This window comes from Berghia stephanieae, chromosome 8 (assembly GCF_034508935.2).
Source record: "Berghia stephanieae isolate SIO BIC M18660-M18661 chromosome 8, UCSD_Bste_1.3, whole genome shotgun sequence".
NCBI lineage: Eukaryota > Metazoa > Mollusca > Gastropoda > Nudibranchia > Aeolidiidae > Berghia > Berghia stephanieae.
Genome location: NC_088367.1, coordinates 54,670,335 through 54,692,834, shown reverse-complemented (window position 1 = coordinate 54,692,834; position 22,500 = coordinate 54,670,335). Strand labels below are relative to the sequence as shown.

The window sequence follows — 22,500 nt, the reverse complement described above, 5'->3', positions numbered from 1 at the left end:
TGAGTACCTGGCCGTTAACAGCATTGTCTCTGTCGAAAAAAAAAAATGTAATATCGCCTAACAGGCATCAAGTCTTGTTCTAAGCATGTTATGTGTTGCTGTTGGTCAGGTACCCTTTGTAAAGCGATTTGAGCTTAGTGGATGTTGCGCTATATAAAAGAACAAGTTAAAAACAATTGGATATAAGCCACCTTTTGTCACAAAATGGCATTTTGTCTGAATAAGCCAGCAAGTAACATTGTGCTATTTAAAACAAAAAAGCAAAACCACTTGATATTAATGAAACTTTAGTGTTTAAAATGACTTTAAAAAAAAAGAGAAATACAAAAAAAAATTGAAAGTAAGCTTTAAAACTATTTACAAAGACATGATGTAAAAACGTTTCGGGTTTCCCTTTTTTAAACAATGCACGATGAATGATACACTGAAGACGAATAAGAGAGAGAGAGAGAGAGAGAGAGAGAGAGAAAGAGAGAGAGAGAGAGAGAGAGAGAGAGAGAGAGAGAGAGAGAGAGACGATGGCATTTTTTTATATAAATTCTTAGACTCACAAAATTGTCCCTTTCCACAACCGTGTCAGATTTAGATATGCTTCATCAAACGAATCCGATTTTATTTTTTGTGTTTCACATTGACGCGAAAAACAATAACAACAACAAAAAAAAAATCAAAACAAAAATATGTAGAAAAACAAATGATGTGCACCAAATAGATAGTTTTGTGTCCAAATAAATTATCGTTTTTTTTTTTTGGGGGGGGGGGAGTTCTTTCAAATTCGTTCTATTCTATTCTTTTGCTGAATCATTACAATAAATATCCGCTTTTCCATTGCTTACAAAAATAGTATCATTAAACCCTTTTATCCTTCCTTATTTGCAAGATATTGTATTATCGAAATGGACTCTCACCAGGCAAGGCATATCTTTAATCAAGGTTTTATGTTCACGGCTGCTGATTCACGCAAAGAGCCTCTGACCCGGAACACAAATCTTGGATTCGTTTGGGGCCGTTTATTCAGACACTTTGGCAGGTTTTTGTCAATTTCATCAGCGAAAGCTTTCCAGATTGCTTTTTTGAAATTACACCTGGTGTTCATGATTGGAATTTGGATTCCGGTTCTAACAAGGACTGGACGATGTTGACTGTGAGGAAAAAATAATAACAGTTAAAACTTCTTGCTTACAATGTAACATCGCCCAACTAAAACAAAAACCGCATTGTGTTTTAAAAATGACAAGTGTTATCATAGAATTTTATCATAGAAAATAATGTTTTGACTAACTCAGTTAATCAACATATTTATCTAAAATTACCAGGGCGTTCAGTCTCCAATGGCCCCAGGTTGTCCCGTGAATTGTTTGAAAACAATTTAGACCAGGAAAATGAAATCGTTTGGCAACATTAAATGACCTAACATTATCTGTAAAATCATCACCCGAGGAAAAGTTGAGGACAAGAGACCAAGACAAGACCGTCCTCAAAGATCAAAGCTAGATGACATTAAGAGTTGGACTGTGAAAGATGGAACAGGCTGGAACAAGACCGGGAAGAATGGCGAGCCATTTCCAGCTCACATCTCTTTGAAATGCGGCTATGTGGTCTTGTAATATGATACTCGCTTTCGTATCGGACAGTCGTGGGTTCGAGCCTCGAACGGCGAATAGTTGAGTCGTTGGAAAAGGCTCTTTACCAATATTCTCTCACCGTACTCAGGTTTAAAATAAGCACCTGGCCGTTACCAGTGTTGTCCCTGTCCGAAAAAATTGTAATATCGCCTTGCTGACGTCATGTATTAAATGTTGCTGTTGGCGAGGGACACTTTGTAAAGCGCTTTGAACACGTTTATTGGGTATTGCGTTATATAAAAGCTCAAGTGTCTTTTTATCTTTGAAATGACCCTGGAATCAGTATGTAAATGGCCTATGTGGTTTGATACTCGCTTTCCGACAGGAACCTCCTGGGTTCCAGCCAGGCTCGGCGCATGGTTGAGTCCTTGGATAAGGCTCTTTACTCACATTCTCTCACCGTACTCAGGCGTAAATGAGTACATGGCCGTTAACAGCGTTGTCTCTATCGGAAATATATAATTGTAATACCGCCTAACAGGCGTCATGACTCGTTCTACATATTGCGTGTTGATGTCGGTCAAGGGCCCCTTGTAAAGCGCTTTGAGCACGTTTAGTGGATACTGCTCTATATAAAAGCTCATTAAAAAAAGTTTGCATTTAACCGGTTTAAAGTCTATTCTTATTGATAATCCTTTTATTTTTTTAGTTTCTACAATTGTCTTTCTACAGCAACAAGGTGATACGAATTTTTTTAAAAAGTCAGATCCCAGGATACCTGATACTTCCGATTGCGTTGCCGTTACTATGAAATGGAGAAATCTAGGTACAGTCTGGTATGATCGTTCTTGTAAATACAGAAACCCTTACGGATGCCAATCTCATAGTGAGTTCATTTATAGCAGTTTTTGTCGTATTCATTCAAATATTTGGATCAAAGACATAATGTGCACAAAAGTTTGAGTCCTGAAAAGGATACTTACTCACATTCGCAAACTGCTCCTAGGTGAAAAAAAAGTACCTGTTCAGGAACAGATTTTCGTCTATAGACAAAAGAATATATTGTTTTTCTAAGGCCGATGAAGTGGGATAGGGACGAATCGTTTACACGGCCGATTTATGTGGGGGGGGGGGGGATAAAAGCGTAAGCTTTACCACGGGCAGTTTAAAGGAGAAAAGCATAATGGATCCTGTCGTCATCAACGGGAGTAATGGCAGGTTTAGACAAGGACAGAATCGTTTCTCTACTGACCCGCCCCCCTAACCCTAACCCTAATCCTAACCCTAACCCTAACCCTATTGCCCAGCACAGCTGAGTTAAAGTGTAGCATTATGTCTGTCCCAATGAAAGACGGCGTTTGAAAAGACTTTGCTTTCTTTTTTGAAGCTTTACTACATGTATTGTTTTTGGTTAGTCAAAGTGATATTAAGCTGCTAGAAGCTGTGGAGAGTAATAAACAAAAGAAATATATGTCTTGTTCTTTTGTTTCATTGTTATGTGCCATATTTGCTCTTTAGCCAATTTAGTGGCGCACTTCGGAAAACAAACAAGTCTATAAAAATAAATGTTGGCCAGAAAACTCGTCCTTTAAATATAGACCGATTTATATGGCCCTAATCTTGGAAAAACTCTCAAACCTGGGGCTTTATGAAGTCCCAGGTTCGAGAGTTTTTTTGGACCGGATGAGGGGCATTTAAATCGATCGATATTTGAATGACAGACTTCCTGGCCAATTGTGTTTTTCAAGAGTACGCCAGTTACCTGGGTAGATGGTCATGACGTTACTGTGTGAATGTATACGCCAGTTACCAGGGTAGATGGTCATGACGTTACTGTGTGAATGTGTACGCCAGTTACATGGGTAGATGGTCATGACATTACTGTGTGAATGTGTACCCCAGTTACCTGGGTAGATGGTCATGACGTTACTATGTGAATGTGTACGCCAGTTACCTGGGTAGATGGTCATGACGTTACTGTGTGAATGTGTACGCCAGTTACCAGGGTAGATGGTCATGACATTACTGTGTGAATGTATACGCCAGTTACCAGGGTAGATGGTCATAACGTTACTGTGTGAATGTGTACGCCAGTTACCAGGGTAGATGGTCATGACATTACTGTGTGAATGTGTACGCCAGTTACCTGGGTAGATGGTCATGACATTACTGTGTGAATGTATACGCCAGTTACCAGGGTAGATGGTCATGACGTTACTGTGTGAATGTGTACGCCAGTTACCTGGGTAGATGGTCATGACGTTACTGTGTGAATGTGTACGCCAGTTACCTGAGTAGATGGTCATGACATTACTGTGTGAATGTGTACGCCAGTTACCTGGGTAGATGGTCATGACGTTACTGTGTGAATGTGTATTGCCGATCTGCCTCGACATTTCTCTGGATACGATCCTGTCGAATATGCTTTAATGGCTTATTTTTCTTGCTTGAAAACTGAGACAAATCATAATATATATGAAGAACTAAAATGTCTTGACGACAAAGGCATGCAAATACTAGCTGATATCCATCATAAGATATTTAAGACAAAACAAATTCTCAATCTTGGAAGTGGAAAACTCATTCTGCTAAACAAACCAAATAAAAGGAAAGGCCCTTTAGAAAATGTGCGACCCATCGTTTTATTATCCACGCTAAGAAATGTTTTAAGCACAATCACGCTCAACAGAATTAGAGAAAAGGTAGAGAAATATCTTTCACCATCACAAAGCGGGTTTAGGAGAGATAGACGCGCTGCGGTCATCCTTAAATTAGATCATCTAGCAAAAATATACACGCCAATAATATTAATTACCCTAGAAGCATGGAATCTCAAAGTGATTCAATACACAACAGAATATACAAAAATCAACAGGAATTTAAATGAATGAAAAAGTGTACTTAAACTAGGCAATTTGATCGACGAAAATGAAGACATCAGAAAACGATATCAGCTGGCTACCAATGCATTCAAACAACTCCGAAATTTATGGATTAGAAATAATATAGTCAGTAAGAATAAACGAATACAAATTTAGGAGGCACTGATTATTCCGATATTGACACATAGTTGTGGAACCTGGGGCCTCACAAAAAAGAACTTAGAAAGTCTCGATTCATACCACCGCAAACAGCTACGTCGCCAAATCGGAATCTATTGGCCAGAGACAATTACTAATACTGATCTCTATGAAAAAAACAGGGTCCAACGCCTGAGTACAATAATAAAAGAACAGTGATGGATGCTATTTGGTCACATCTTACGTCGAGAAGATAACATCCCAGCCCAAACTGCAATGACAGAATATTTCATGGCAACAAATATGTAGGGAGACCTCCAACATCAATAGTAACTACCGTGAACCAGGATCTCTCTAAATATGAGACATTTCTGGATTCAGATGAGGCCGAATTAATTAATCCCTGAAGAACTAAGAAATATCGCAGTGCCCCCCGTACTAAAGTCACAACAAGATCTTGACAGCCTCAACACTCTGGCCCAGGGCCGTGACCAACGGAAACAATAATTAACAACATGGATGGAGAGAGCAGCTATACTCATCGATTGTGACTGAATCACACAATTCTCAGCAAGCGTCATTCGGACTGCGAGGCTTACTAGTACTATATATATATATATATATATATATATATATATATATATATATATTATTTTAATTATCTTATTGATATTGGCTCAATTTTTATGATTGCCATTTACCAGCTAGAAAAAAGCCATTAGAGCATATTCTACACGATCGGGTGAAAAGAAATACATCTATATACTCATATGTGAGTGTCTTTCCATTTACAATGTAATCTGCTCTAACCAATATTATCGACCATTCTTATACCTACAAGTATCAAACAACTCGCATATACGAAGGTGAGTCAAAAAGTAATGGGACAAATCTCCTACTGAGTTCAGTTCTTTGTCATGCGACGTCATATTTGGCTCAATTGAACTTACTCATAATGTATTCTTTTAATTAATAGTTATTAAGATCAAGGGGAAGGCCACGAGGAACATGGAGAAGAATTAAAGAAGCTGATATACAGAGAAGTGGTAAGACCTGGAATGAGATAAAAAAGGTTAGCTCAGGATAGAGAAGGATGGAAACTGTTTGTCTTTGGCCTATACCCAGACCCAGGGTGAAAAAGGCAATGATGATGATGATGAATAACTTTAATTCTGTCAAATTTTGACAAAGTTGTGAAAGTTCCAAAAGGCTGCCCCGGCGGATGTCCGTCAGCGACACAAAAGCTGCCATTGAATTTCTGGTTTTCGAAGAAGAAACCTCGAATAACATTTTTAAACGCCTTCTAAAATCTATAAAACTCAGGTACTTTATGGAAGCAATGTTGTAGGTGGGTTGAACCAGAGCCAAATAGACAATCATTGGAAAGCGACATCTCTCTTCCCTGAGGACCAAAAAATCATCAACTTCAAAGCTGAGAAATCAGCTGGGGAAATTATGCCAACAGCATTTTTTGGGACAATAGAGGTGTAATCCTCCTTGATTTCCTACCAGAGCGAGTCCTGAACGGTACAAATAGACCTTGAAGCAACTGAAAGCAAGAATTTGTCGAGTTAGAAAGGCTTTGGAGATAGAACGAGTATTGCTTCTTCATGAAAATGTCCTTCCACGCACACGTTCCAGGAAAAAAGGAGGTAATCGCATCATTTTGATGGACAGTGTTATCTCCTATCCCTTTTATTCACCTTACTTAACACTTTCGGACTCATCTTTTTAGTCCACCGAAGGAGGCAATTATGGGACATCGCTTTGAAGATGGCGAAGAAGCCAAGACAGTCATGAAAAATTGGCTCAAAGTTCAGTCAAATCAGTTTTACGAGGACGGGATACATGCTCTTACAAAAAGATGGACGGTGGCTATTGAGAGACGCTATGTTGAGAAGTAGCACTCTACTCAGCTAATTTCAAGATATAATTCGGGGTATAATGCCTGGTATTGATTCAATTTGTTTTAAAGTAATAATAATAATAATAATAATAATAATAATAATAATAATAATAATAATAATAATAATAATAATAATAATAATAATAATAATAATAATAATAATATATATATATATATACTAGTAAAAAGCCCGCAATTTCGCGGGGAAAGAACTATTTTCATTCGATACTGTACTCACCATCATTTAATGAGGGCAGATTGGTAAACAACGTTGTCTATGTAATTTGGTATTATATCTTCGGTTGATTTTTTTGTGTGGCCCAACATGAAGTGTAAGCCACTATAGCCTCTGACCCGTGACACAGCAACATACAGTTGTCCGTGTGTGAATACCGGTTGTGGTAAGAAAATCCCCACCTTGCTTAATGTCTGCCCTGAGACTTGTTAATTGTCATTGCATATGACAATTTTACCGGAAACTGTCTTCTATTTATAATAAATGGTAAGCCTGAATCAGTTGTTGTCGTCAGATTGATTCTAGGGATAAACACTATGTCACTAGCTCTACTACCGGTAATTATCTTGGCTTCTAATACTTTTGAACCTAATTTAATTATTAACAAACGGGTGCCATTTAGGAGGACTGATTTAGGATTTATATTTCTAAGCAGTATGACTGACGTGTTGGCTTTAAAATGTAATGCATGTGGAGGAAGTCCGGGAGGTGTAAGTTCGTTCAAGAATTCAATCGGGTATAAGTTGATGTCAGAGTCACTTTGAATGGAATCAGCACTGCGGTAAATTTGTTCAGTTGATGAGGTCAACCTGAACAGCATTTATTTTGTCAACATTTTCATGGGTTGTAGTCAAAATCGCTCTCTCTGATAGATAACGTTCATCCGCAAAGTTCAGATTCAAATCATTGTATACAGCATTTATCAAGCATTCTGGGTCATTTTCAGGAAGGCATAGCGCTGTAGGTGATTTAACAGAATACTTTCCTATTTCGCTGAAAACCGGCTCTGTACCATATCCGATGCGGAGAAGCCAATTTGCAAAACAGTTATTGTCATCAGTAACCCTCATGTTCTTGTTCATGTGAAAAATGGTGACAAAATTCCAAATAATTGACTTGTTAAGTGTGACACTTAATATATCGGCTTCACTTCCTTTGTTAACAACAGGTAGAATTTGCTGAAAATCCCATCCAAGTACAACCACTTTGCCCACAAAAGGTTTTGAACTGCCTGTTATGTCACAAAATGTCCTGCTCACACATTCAAACACACGCCTGTCCATCATAGGTGCTTCATCCCAAATTATGAGAGAACTACTCTTCAGTAACTTAGCTGTGTCTGATTGGCGACTGATGCTACATGTGCTGTTATCCGTTATTGGAATTTTGAACGTTGAATGTGCTGTTCTACCACCGTGCTGACAAAAGATCAAAGGTGAAAATACAAATTTAAAGAATACTGGGATGTAAGAGCTTTCGGAATGTCTCCCCTTTACTTAACTTATGGAAAAACAAACACCCTAGCACCTTTAATAACACTTATGACTAACCTCTCGAGCTAACCCTAATAGTAAAAAATAGAATCAAAATGGCGACTGAAATACCTTCATGTGATCAAGTGAATAATATCACTATGAATGCCACGATTTGCTGAAAAATGACAACAGACACACACACACACATGTATACACCACACACAACACACACACACAAACATACACACACACACACACACACACAAACATATCATAACAAAACTGATCACCGCTAAATCAAGAACACAACGGAAGTAATAATAATACTTGATGTCATAAATAGATGACGCAAATTGACAACTTTTTACAGTGTCAAAATTAATTGATTTTGGGAGCCAAGTGTCGTCGGTACATATTTTATGATATCTGTTTGACTCAACGAACTTTCAAACTGACTTTAAATTAGAAAAGGAAATCAAGTTATCTGTTTATCTATCTGTAAAAAAATACATTCCTAATTTTCAAATCTTTCAGTAGAGTTGTGCGCCGTATCAATTTTTTAATTGACTCAAATAAGCACAATGTTCTCCACAATGCTATATTTTTTAAAGAAAGGATATATATATATATATATATATATATATATATATATATATAATATATATATATATATATATATATATATATATAAGCAGAGTCCTATTACTTTTTGACTCACCCTCATGTTCTTGTTCATGTGAAAAATGGTGACAAAATTCCAAATAATTGACTCGTTAAGTATGACACTTTATATATATATATATATATATATATATATATATATATATATATATATATATATATTATATATATATTATATATACGATTGGTTTTCTAGTTCGGTGCACCGCCCGCCCGATAATGACAATTGGAAGCAGCGAAGACCCTTTGATAAACACAACTTACAAAGTCATTAGCGGACGTTTTCTCAGTCTGAAGTGTACTCCCAAGGGCTGGCGTGATTACGTCATCCGAACCTCTATCTTCTGCGACGGCAAGCTGATTGCTACTAGAGATGAGTTTGTACCCGTGCAAGAAGATGTGTTGGTCGATTATCTCATGCATGGAGTACGATGCACGTGCACTGTTGAACTGACGAAAAATCTCCAGAAAACCGTATATGTACAGTTTGATGTGAAAGGTAACTTTAAACATTTAATATTTGACACACCAACATAAAACAGCGGTATGGCGGGATCTGAGTTCAGTTGTAAAATTGATGTAAAAATTATTAGGATTAAGATTTGTTCTTCCACTAGACCATCCGTGGTTCACTTTCGTATTGTCTTTGTACCAACAGGGAAAAAAAGTAAGAAGAAAAGGAAGGTCCTGGGTTCAAACCTTGGTTGGCGCATCATTGATCATTTGGAAAAGAGTCTTTACTCACATTCTTTCATCGTACTCAGGTGTAAAATGAGTACCTGGCCGTTAACAGCGCTGTATCTGTCGGAAAAAATTGCAATATCACTTAACAGACTTTATATCCCGTTTTATATGTTACAAGTTGCTCTTAGTTAGGGAATCTTTGTAAAGAGCTTTGAGCAAGGTTAGCGGATATTGCGCTATATCAAAGCTCAATTACATTATTTATAAACTGATGTAGGTTTTTAGTATTGAGATAACAGACAATGGGGACAGTTACTTAGAACGATAAAAGCTGAAATCTGAAATGTCTGGCCATTTTCATTTTCGAATCAACCTTTTGGCACCTGGGTCGGGCCGACATTAATGCTGTTTTGACATGCTGGGTCAACCATTAATATGACAAATGGCCTCAAAACAATACAATGTCGGGGTGTACTCAATGTCGGAGAAAAACTTGAAAATGGGAGTCATCGGAAATTGAAAATGATAATAATGATGATGATGATGATGATGATGATGATGATGATGATGATGATGATGATGATGATGATGCTGATGATGATGATGATGATGTTGTGTATGATGATGATGGTGTGATGATGAGGATGATGTGTATGATGATGATGGTGTGATGATGACGATAATAATAATAATAATAATAATAATAATAATAATAATAATAATAATAATAATAATAATAATAATAATAATAATAATAATAATAAAAATAATAATAATAATATATACTTTATTCATCCAAAAAATGGAAATTCGTTTACAGGCGTGGCATGCATAAAAATGTATAAACACAAAGTTGAGAATCTATGGCGACAATTTATACATATATATATATATATATATATATATATATATATATATATATATATATAAATATACACATATATATATATATATATATATAAAGATATATTTATATATATATATATATATATATATATATATATATATATATATATATATATATATATATATGCAAATGTACAAACATGTAAAAATATACAACCAAGAACCCATAGCAACACCTTATACATTAATTTAATAAATTGAGATAGGCCATACCTCTGGCCTTTAGTCCGAACTTGTGAGTGTATATTTAAAAGATGCTATCCTCTCTATTCCAGCAAGCCCACAATTTATAGATAACAAAGATGCCACAGACATTCACAACTACACAATTTTGAATGGTCATAGCTTTGCTGCCGATTTTTATATATTCGCAAATCCCGACGTTACGACGTTTGCACTTACCTCGGATGAGTCGGAGGTGAAAGCGGTCAAGTACAGGGTGGATATAGAACCATCGAATAGACCCATTACGAAGAGGGTGAGCATAAACATGACACATTTGTGGCACAATCAAAGCGGAAAGTACGTCTTGACGTTGGATAATGGGATCGAAAAACCTTTAGAGTACATTTTCATAATACATGTCCTCAAAGGTAAGAAGAACTGTTCAATAGTGCACATAAAAAAACTTGAAACTTGAGCTTTTATATAGCGCAATATCCACTAAACGTGCTCAAAGCGCTTTACAAGGGGTCCCTGGCCAACAGCAACACATAACATGTAGGACGAGACATGACGCCTGTCAGGCGATATTACAAATTTTTGGGACAGAGACAACGCTGTTAACGGCCAGGTACTCATTTTACACCTGAGTACGGTGAGAGAATGTGAGTAAAGAGCCTTCTCCAAGGACTCAACTATGCGCCGAGCGAGGCTCGAACCCAGGACCTTCCGATCCGAAAGCGAGTGTCATACCACTAGACCACATAGCCGCACATAGCGGCAAGAGTATTGCAACAACAATGACAATTAAACCAGAGAACAAAATTTGAGTATTGAAAATTTAGAATAAAATTCAAACATTTGGCTTTAAAAATGCAATTTATTAAACCATAGCGACAACCTAAATTTTGGGATTATGAAATTTGCGACATTCATTTCGAACATTACAAAACAAACATCACATTTGCGGGACTACTGTAAACTATGGTCCTTATTGATATTACAAATGGGGTACTACTGATAACAATGCTCCTAATTGATATGCGGCACTCCTGTCAACAATGGTCCTTATTGATATTACATTTGCGGAACTACTGTCAACAATGGCCCTTATTGATATTAAACTTGCGGCACTACTGTCAACAATGGTCCTTATTGATATTAAACTTGCGGCACTACTGTCAACAATGGCCCTTATTGATATTAAACTTGCGGCACTACTGTCAAAAATGGCCCTTATTGATATAAACTTGCGGCACTACTGTCAACAATGGTCCTTATTGATATTAAACTAGCGGCACTACTGTCAACAATGGTCCTTATTGATATTAAACTAGCGGCACTACTGTCAACAATGGCCCTTATTGATATTAAACTCGCGGCACTACTGTCAACAATGGCCCTTATTGATATTAAACTTGCGCCACTACTGTCAACAATGGCCCTTATTGATATTAAACTTGCGGCACTACTGTCAACAATGGCCCTTATTGATATTAAACTTGCGCCACTACTGTCAACAATGGCCCTTATTGATATTAAACTTGCGGCACTACTGTCAACAATGGCCCTTATTGATATCAAACTTGCGGCACTACTGTCAACAATGGTCCTTATTGATATTACAAATGGGGTACTACTGATAACAATGCTCCTAATTGATATGCGGCACTACTGTCAACAATGACCCTTATTGATATTAAACTTGCGGCACTCCTGTCAACAATGGCCCGTATTGATATTACATTTGCCGCACTACTGTAGCAATAACTATGAAAAATGTTTTTTTTTCTCTTTTTGAGAAAATTTTTTGTCTAAAATCAAAGCCCTATATCCACTGAGTAAAAATGTTTTTGAATTTTGAAAATCCATTCATAAATAAACAAGTCATGCAGTTTCAAAGGTGTCACTTATTTGGATGACCCGCAAAGAGCTTTTATATAGCGCAATATCCACTAAACGTGCTCAAAGCGCTTTACAAGGGGTCCCTGGCCAACAGCAACACATAACATGTAGGACGAGACATGACGCCTGTCAGGCGATATTACAAATTTTTGGGACAGAGACAACGCTGTTAACGGCCAGGTACTCATTTTACACCTGAGTACGGTGAGAGAATGTGAGTAAAGAGCCTTCTCCAAGGACTCAACTATGCGCCGAGCGAGGCTCGAACCCAGGACCTTCCGATCCGAAAGCGAGTGTCATACCACTAGACCACATAGCCGCACATAGCGGCAAGAGTATTGCAACAACAATGACAATTAAACCAGAGAACAAAATTTGAGTATTGAAAATTTAGAATAAAATTCAAACATTTGGCTTTAAAAATGCAATTTATTAAAACCATAGCGACAACCTAAATTTTGGGATTATGAAATTTGCGACATTCATTTCGAACATTACAAAACAAACATCACATTTGCGGGACTACTGTAAACTATGGTCCTTATTGATATTACAAATGGGGTACTACTGATAACAATGCTCCTAATTGATATGCGGCACTCCTGTCAACAATGGTCCTTATTGATATTACATTTGCGGAACTACTGTCAACAATGGCCCTTATTGATATTAAACTTGCGGCACTACTGTCAACAATGGTCCTTATTGATATTAAACTTGCGGCACTACTGTCAACAATGGCCCTTATTGATATTAAACTTGCGGCACTACTGTCAAAAATGGCCCTTATTGATATTAAACTTGCGGCACTACTGTCAACAATGGTCCTTATTGATATTAAACTAGCGGCACTACTGTCAACAATGGTCCTTATTGATATTAAACTAGCGGCACTACTGTCAACAATGGCCCTTATTGATATTAAACTCGCGGCACTACTGTCAACAATGGCCCTTATTGATATTAAACTTGCGCCACTACTGTCAACAATGGCCCTTATTGATATTAAACTTGCGGCACTACTGTCAACAATGGCCCTTATTGATATTAAACTTGCGCCACTACTGTCAACAATGGCCCTTATTGATATTAAACTTGCGGCACTACTGTCGACAATGGCCCTTATTGATATCAAACTTGCGGCACTACTGTCAACAATGGTCCTTATTGATATTACAAATGGGGTACTACTGATAACAATGCTCCTAATTGATATGCGGCACTACTGTCAACAATGACCCTTATTGATATTAAACTTGCGGCACTCCTGTCAACAATGGCCCGTATTGATATTACATTTGCCGCACTACTGTAGCAATAACTATGAAAAATGTTTTTTTTTCTCTTTTTGAGAAAATTTTTTGTCTAAAATCAAAGCCCTATATCCACTGAGTAAAAATGTTTTTGAATTTTGAAAATCCATTCATAAATAAACAAGTCATGCAGTTTCAAAGGTGTCACTTATTTGGATGACCCGCAAAGAGGAAAAAAAAACACGAAAATATGGGACGCTTTTTCGGCATTTTTTTCGACCTTTGATTGTATCTTGCGTAATAAATGGATTAAAAGATTGAACATTGAAGAGCAAATTAGGATGGTGTTTTGTAAAACACGGGAAAAGTACTCGTCATATTCATATGAAATTTTACAACCAAAAAGAAGAAATGTTCATGTATTACCTTGTCAGCGACAAAACCTCCACGCCCGGTAGTTTTAGAAATATTTTACTCCAAAGAGTAAAAATCTATTTTTAACGGTCTTCTGGTAATTGCACGAGTTTTGTCGCTTGACATAATCTAAAATGACCTTTTTTCTAACTGTGTGCCAACTTTCAGTCATATTCATCGATAAACAGCGTCGTAATTAATTTTTTAAAATAGCATATACGAAACGGCTTCGTCCCATATTTTGACGCGAATTCGGGCACTTCGTGAGCGAAAAAGAGGCCCAAAGATTTGGGCGGGATAGTCATTGCTAACTACTGTCAACAATGGCCCTATTGATATTAAACTTGCGGCACTCCTGTCAACAATGGCCTTTATTGATATTACATTTGCGGCACTACTGTCAACAATAGCCCTTATTGATATTAAACTTGAGGCACTCCTGTCAACAATGGCCCTTATTGATATTACATTTGCGGCACTACTGTCAACAATGGCCCTTATTGATACTAAACTTGCGGCACTCCTGTCAACAATGGTCCTTATTGATACTAAACTTGCGGCACTCCTGTCAACAATGGCCCTTATTGATATTACATTTGCGGTACTGATATTTATGATCGATACTTTCGATATAAATATCATGTGAACATTATTTACGAATAATAAACAAAGACTGTCTTCGCTAATATAAGACGTGAATACGTTGTTATTAAATTATGAAGTTAAGATGTGATGATAAGTAAATCACGAGTCTAAAGATGTCCTGACCAATGTCATTTTGGATCACATCTATGATGCCATCTTGTCCTATCCTCTCTGCTTCTGAAATCACTATTTTTCCTCTGTCGGTCAGACATGTGTTATCCTCAGCTTTTCTCTTACAAGCTTGCCGCAAGCTTTCAAATTCGATTCAATGGTCTGCTTTCACGTCGCCCAGCAACGGCGGCCATCTTGGTTCTAAACAAAGAAAATCAGTACTTTTTATTCTTCATGCTGGCTAGAACTTTTCATATGTCTGTTGATCAGAATGTGTAAAAGTAAAAAACATGATCAGATTCATGTCTTTTGTTCTTCTGGATACACTTTTATGCTCGTCCGAGAAATATTTCATAAGGGCGTCCGCAATTGTTCCGATAGTTTAGAGCCAGTTTCTAAGTTACCATGCGTCATTACGTTACGACTGCTGAAGCGTATTACGAAATTAAGGAGGAGAAGATAAAGAACTGAACAAGTGTTTATGAAAGGTGCAAGTAATGGTAGCTCATCTGTCCGTAATCAGAAGGTCTGAGGTTCGATCCCCAGTCCAGGTGGACTGATTTTTTGGGATGTTTTTTTTTCTTCTTGTACTTTTCTGTCTTACTTTGTCTGGCATCTTTCACACATAATTGTTCAGTTCTTTATTTTGCCTCAAGCTTGACTAGTAACCTGTCGTTTACTGCTATTGTCTTCATGGTTGTGACCAGTTGTTCCATGGACGACTTCAGGTGGATCTAAGCAGCGTCATTACTTAGGCATTAAAATAAAAAAAGAGCTTTTATATAGCGCAATATCCACTAAATGTGCTCAAAGCGCTTTACAAGGGGTCCCTGGCCAACAGCAACATATAACATGTAGGACGGGACATGACGCCTGTTATGCGACATTACATTTTTTTTCGGACGGAGACAACGCTGTTAACGGTCAGGTACTCATTTTACACCTGAGTACGGTGAGAGAATGTGAGTAAAAAGCCTTCTCCAAGGACTCAACTATGCATGAGCGAGTGCGCAAATCAAATATGAAAAATATGAACAAAAATCAGTAGTGCCGCAATAATTGTAACTTTTATTCTTTGGAGGCTTTAGAAAATCTCTCAAATTTGCGGACGCAATACCCAATTTTTAAAGCAAGAATCACTTTTAAAGGGGAAAAAAGAACAGAAATAACCAGAATCAAAGGGAGAGAACTTAACGTGTATCCTTAAATATGTTGTTAATGGTGAGAGCGTCGATATTAGATAAAATTAAGTTGTTGTTTTGTTGTCTTTACGTTATAATATCCTATATTTCGAGTAAGATTTCCTTCCGCTTGGAGATAAATTGCAATGTGCAATTGAATGTAAGCTTCAGTTTGATTACGAAAACAGATAAATTGGACGTTTCGGATTAGTCCTTTATCAACAAACAGGACGAATGAAACACTTAAGATGAATGAGATGATGTGGTAGTGGCGTTGTTAAGATGAATAAATAAAACATTGATGGGGAGGAAATTGTATGCTCCTTTGTAAGGAACAAATGTTGTTTTAATTCATGGTTCCTAACAAAGGAGCATACTATTTCCTGCCCATCAATGTTTTATTTATTCATCTTAACAACAGCATTACCACATCATCTCATTCATCTGCAGTGTTTCATTGGTCCTGTTTGTTGATAAAGGAGAAACCCGAAATGTCCATTCTATCTGTTTTCGTATATTAAATTGAAGCTTACATTCAATTACACATTGTTATTTATTTCTTCGAGCATCGAGCAGCAACATTTACATTCCGATTCTAGTGGAGTCTGACATCGACTAATCATTAAAATTATCACGCATTTGAATATCTACTGGACCTTTTCAATCCTGCATTTCATTAAATCTATTTATAGTTCAAATCAACTTTGTGAGTGTAAACAAATTCAATTATATAAGATAAGATAAGATGCAACTTTATTTATTCACTCCCGGAAATTTACATCAGACATTGCCAGAGACTAATGCATTTCTGAAAATAATTAACCAAATAAATAATAAAAAGGAATTACAATGACATAGAAGTAAACCAACTGTAAGATGGTGACAGTCTGGATGAAAAGGAATTACAATGACATAGAAGTAAACCAACTGTAAGCTGGTGACAGTCTGGATGAAAAGGAATTACAATGACATAGAAGTAAACCAACTGTAAGATGGTGACAGTCTGGATAAAAAGGAATTACAATGACATAGAAGTAAACCAACTGTAAGATGGTGACAGTCTGGATAAAAAGGAGATACAATGACATAGAAGTAAACCAACTGTAAGATGGTGACAGTCTGGATAAAAAGGAATTACAATGACATAGAAGTAAACCAACTGTAAGATGGTGACAGTCTGGATAAAAAGAAATACAATGACATAGAAGTAAACCAACTGTAAGATGGTGACAGTCTGGATAAAAAGAAATACAATGACATAGAAGTAAACCAACTGTAAGATGGTGACAGTCTGGATAAAAAGAAATACAATGACATAGAAGTAAACCAACTGTAAGATGGTGACAGTCTGGATAAAAAGGAATTACAATGACATAGAAGTAAACCAACTGTAAGATGGTGACAGTCTGGATAAAAAGAATTACAATGACATAGAAGTAAACCAACTGTAAGCTGGTGACAGTCTGGATAAAAAGAAATACAATGACATAGAAGTAAACCAACTGTAAGATGGTGACAGTCTGGATAAAAAGAAATACAATGACATAGAAGTAAACCAACTGTAAGATGGTGACAGTCTGGATAAAAAGAAATACAATGACATAGAAGTAAACCAACTGTACGATGGTGACAGTCTGGATAAAAAGGAATTACAATGACATAGAAGTAAACCAACTGTAAGCTGGTTACAGTCTGGATTTCATATCATTTTATGTTAGTTACCGTACTCGAATTTATACGAATTCTGTCAATTTGTTGCAATGCTTTTGTCTCGTCTCTTATATTATTATTATTATTATTATATTATTATTATATTATTATTATTATTATTATTATTATTATTATTATTATTATTATTATTATTATTATATTATTGCATTGTTATTATCATTGTTATTATTATTATTATTATTATTATTATTATTATTATTATTATTATTATTATTATTATTATTATTATTATTATTATTATTATTATTATTATTATTATTATTATTATTATTATTATTATTATTATTATTATTATTATTATTATTGCATTGTTATTATCATTGTTAGTATTATTATTATTATTATTATTATTATTTTATTATTATTATTATTATTATTATTATTATTATTATTATTATTATTATTATTATTATATTATCATTATTATTATTATTATTATTATTATTATTATTATTATTATTATTATTATTATTATTATTATTATTATTATTATTATCACCATCATCATCATCATCATCATCACGTAAAAGGAATACGACAGTTGATCGTGTTCTTGTCTCATACATTTATGACGTCATTTTTCAGCATTTTAATCTCACCACAGAGGAATCGTTTGCTCCACCACGTACAAAAATTATACCATGTTTTACTGAATTTATTTTAAATTTACAACGAAAAAAAATCTACCTGTACATCGCATATGATTTATAATCTTTTCATCATCTCATTTTAATCCACTACAAAGAAAAAGTTATATCCACTTGCAGAAATTATAACATGTTATTTCTCAATTTTAAAAAAAAAATCACAACAGAGAAAAAGCTATCACACAAATGAATTATAACATTTCCCCTATTTCTTTTCAATCTATTACAAGAAAAGTTACTTCCACCAACAAGAACAAAAACTATAAACTGTTTCTTTTCTCAATTTCGTTTAATTTCACCACAGAAAAAGTTACCTCTATAACGCACACTGATTATTACATTTACCGAATGTCTGTAACATTCACTACAAAGAAAAGGTTACTTCTTAAAGTACAAAAATTATAACATGTTTTTCTCCAATTTTATTTTCATTCACCGCATAGACAAAGCTACATGTACAAAACTCATCACATTCATTAAAAAAATATTTAGCTTTCATAGAGCACTATCAACTAAACGTGCTCAAAGCGCTTTACTAGGGGTCCCTGGCCAACAGCAACACTTAACATGTAGGACGGGACATGACACGTGTTAGACAATATTATAATTTTTTTGGACAGAGATAACGCTGTTAACGGCCAGGTACTCATTTTACACCTGAGTACAGTGAGAGAGTGTGAGTAAAGAGCCTTTTTCAAGGACGCAACTATGCGCCGAGGGAAGGCTCGAACCCGGGACCATTCGATCCGAAAGCGAGTGTAATACCACTAGACCACATAGCCGCATAACTTATTATAAAAATTGTAACATGGTTTTCGTTCTCAATTCCTTTTCAATTGACCACAGAGAAAAAGCTACCGCCACCCTTCATTTACGAAAAGGAAGTTTACTTTTTTTCTGCTATGGTCTTTGGTCTGGCCTTTTTGAGTGTGTTTCTCTTCATTCTCTTGGGAACTTGTTGTCATCGAGGTAAATACGTCACAATGCACTGTGCTCTTTGTCTCAAAACGGCATCAGACGGATTAAGGTTGTTAAAACGGAATTTGCAACTAAAAAGTAAACAATATTTGGATTATGTTTATCTGATTTATTTACGAGAATGAACATGTACAATGAACTGAAATATATGTCCTATTTCTGATACTAATTTAAGTTTTAATTCACATTTCGAGATTTGGTAGATCTCAACATAATTCCGAAGTAACAGTAATGGCTTGTCTTATCTTTCCTTTTATCATTTAAAAAATTGAGCATTTATATAGCGCTTTATATCCAATTAACATGCTCTAAAAGCGGTTTACAAGTTGTCCCTGGCCAACAGCAACATTTAACATGTAGGACGGGACATGACACCTGTTAGGCGATAATACATTTTTTTCGGACAGAAACAACACTGTTAACGGCCAGCTGAGTACGGTGAGAGAATGTGAGTAAAGAGCCTTTACCAAGGACTCAACTATGCGCTGAGCGAGGCTCCAACCCAGGACCTTCCGATCCGAGAGCGAGTGTCATACCACAAGACCACATAGCTGCACAATCATTATCATTAAAACATTTTTTTACCATACATGTAGTGTGTAAGATACTCGCAAGACATTTAATTTGTTAATCATATCTTTATGAATCAAATCAATGACTATCAAATTTGTTTCAAATGATTCAAATGTAGTACATACAATAAATTAAGCTTATAATCCATACGTGAACATGAATATTTAGACCCATACAATGCCGTTTTGAGACATATTATTCATAAATTTTAAATACTCGTTTCATAGATTTGTGTTATTTATATCTTATCTTAATTATCACATTATAATTCCCTTCAAAATCAAAACCGAATCAAGCTGAGCGTTCTGTATTGCATGAGATTTCACAGTTTTACAAATCAAATTAAGAAATTAAGGAGCAGGCACCGGTGTAAGATAAAGATCCGAACAAGTGTGTATGAAAGGAAGCAGACAAATCAAGAAAGAAAATTAGTGGAAAAAAAATCATCCCATAAAATCAGTCTACCTCGACTGGGATCGAACCTCAGACCTTCTGATTACCGGTCAGACGTGTTACGTGTTAAATTGCACGAAACAGTTTTTCTAAGTATTGGAGGAGAGCATAATATTTGCTTTAATCCAATGGCAACACATGACTTCCGGACAAGGCTTCTGGCCATGACACTTACAGTCACATGATTTCTGCCTGATTCTTTATTTCCGCTTACACAACTTCCGGCAATCCTTCTTCTGGCGCCCAACAATGACAGCACTACACCTCATGCAGGCATGCCTACTACTACGAAAAATTAGTAAAAATACGAAAGTTTGACTTCAACAACAGAAATAAATAAACATTTTTGATTCAATAAAATGTGTTAAAAAGAAAACTTTGGTGCCACAAAGAATCTATTTCTTAGATATCTATTCAGGGATTTGAAGGTATATGAATAAGGGTAAAATATGAATTTGAAAAGTTAATTGTAGTAACTTCTCTTCCTTTCCTCTGAAAACAAAGAATTTTTTAACATTTCAAGTAGGCAGGTCAGCTCATGTAACTTTCTACCTCCTGGGGTTCAAGAGTTTTGGTTAGCATGGATCCTTTCACTAGCTGTCACCGCTCTTAACTAGGAGGAAAATAGCACGCCTGACCATGACGTATAAGATAAAGGACAACCTGGTGGTGATTTCAAATCCTGATCTCCAAACACCGACACGAACATCCAGGACTTCCCACATTGACTGTTTCATCCCCCTAACATCCAAAAAAGGCATCAGAAAATTCTAATTTAAGAACCATCACAGTTTGGAACAATTTACCGCGGGAAGTTACATCTACACCCACTTTAGATCATATTTACAGAGCTTCTAAATCACTGCTGAATTTTCACCTTAATGTTTTCGTTCATGTCAAAATCTTCATGAGTGACGATGGACATTAAAGGAAGATTCAGATTCATGATATTGCAATCGAACGACATGATCTGGCTCGAGAGTTGAAGTGATGTATATTAATAATCATGATAATAATAATAATAATGATAATAATAATAATAATAATAATAATAATAATAATAATAATAATAATAATAATAATAATAATAATAATAATAATAATAATAATAATAATAATAATTGTTATTAATATTATTATTATTATTATTATTATTATTATTATTATTATTATTATTATTATTATTATTATTATTATTATTATATTATATTATTATTATTATTATTATTATTATTATTATCAATTCTAATCATTGCTGTGTTCATTGATTTCCATGTGAAATGCTCATGATAAGATGACAAGAAGAAGACAGATAGAATGAATGAAGAATGAATGGCAGAGAGTTGAAGAGTAATAAAACAGAAAAAAAAAAAAGAAAAAAAAGAAAAGAAAAAGAAAAGAAGAAGTAATAAGAAGAATAAAAGAAGTAAGAAGAATAATGATAATATATTAATTAATAATATATATATATAAATATATATAGATTATAATAATATATTATAATATAGTATTATATAGTAATATACATATACATGTGATATGAGTGAAAGAAGAAAGGTAAAGAAGAGAAAGAAGAAAAAAAAGAAGAAGAAGAAGAAAAGAAGAAGAAGAAGAAGAAGAAGAAGAAGAAGAAGAAGAAGAAGAAGAAGAAGAAGAAGAAGAAGAAGAAGAAGAAGAAGAAGAAGAAAAAAAGAAGAAGAATCATCATTATTGTTTTAATTCATTGACCCCTTATTACCATCGTCTTCATTATTATATTTTGTTATATTCCAGCATGTAGAAAGAAAGACAGTTTAGCTGAAATGGACAGTTCAGCATCAGTCGTTTCTGAGGCACTCTCTATGCAGATGCCCAAGGAATATGTCGAACAGAAGACAAAGACGAAAAAACGCCGCAGACGAGTAATTCGAAAACTAAAAAACGCAAAACCTGAAGAATCAAAGGGGATATTTGGAAAAAGTTTTATGTTTTTTAAGAGAAGAATGACTGCCTTTTCCATAGAAGAAACCGAAGAAATTTATGAAAGCACAGAAGCGACAACAAGCTCATCTGACTGAATCGCCTATGTCATATTGCAGAATATAACTATATAATATACGTGCTGATTATTTATTTTATCTAATACTAATTGTTGTTGTTATTCTACTACTATTACTACTACTACTACTACTACTACTACTACTACTACTACTAC

The 22,500-nt window shown here is 35.3% G+C and overlaps 1 protein-coding gene across 1 annotated transcript in view; it reads left to right on the top strand.

Annotated features, from left to right (window-relative positions):
• Positions 1 to 22,476, top strand: part of LOC144979073 (uncharacterized) — a 23,494-nt gene extending 1,018 nt beyond the window's left edge. Inside the window, exons 3-7 of the mRNA XM_078925688.1 lie at positions 2,298 to 2,451; positions 8,860 to 9,162; positions 10,529 to 10,846; positions 19,149 to 19,271; positions 22,080 to 22,476. Coding sequence (XP_078781814.1) covers positions 2,298 to 2,451; positions 8,860 to 9,162; positions 10,529 to 10,846; positions 19,149 to 19,271; positions 22,080 to 22,363 — 1,182 coding nt within the window. The 3' untranslated portion in view covers positions 22,364 to 22,476. The remainder of the gene's footprint in view (positions 1 to 2,297; positions 2,452 to 8,859; positions 9,163 to 10,528; positions 10,847 to 19,148; positions 19,272 to 22,079) is intronic.
• Positions 22,477 to 22,500: the final 24 nt, after the last annotated feature.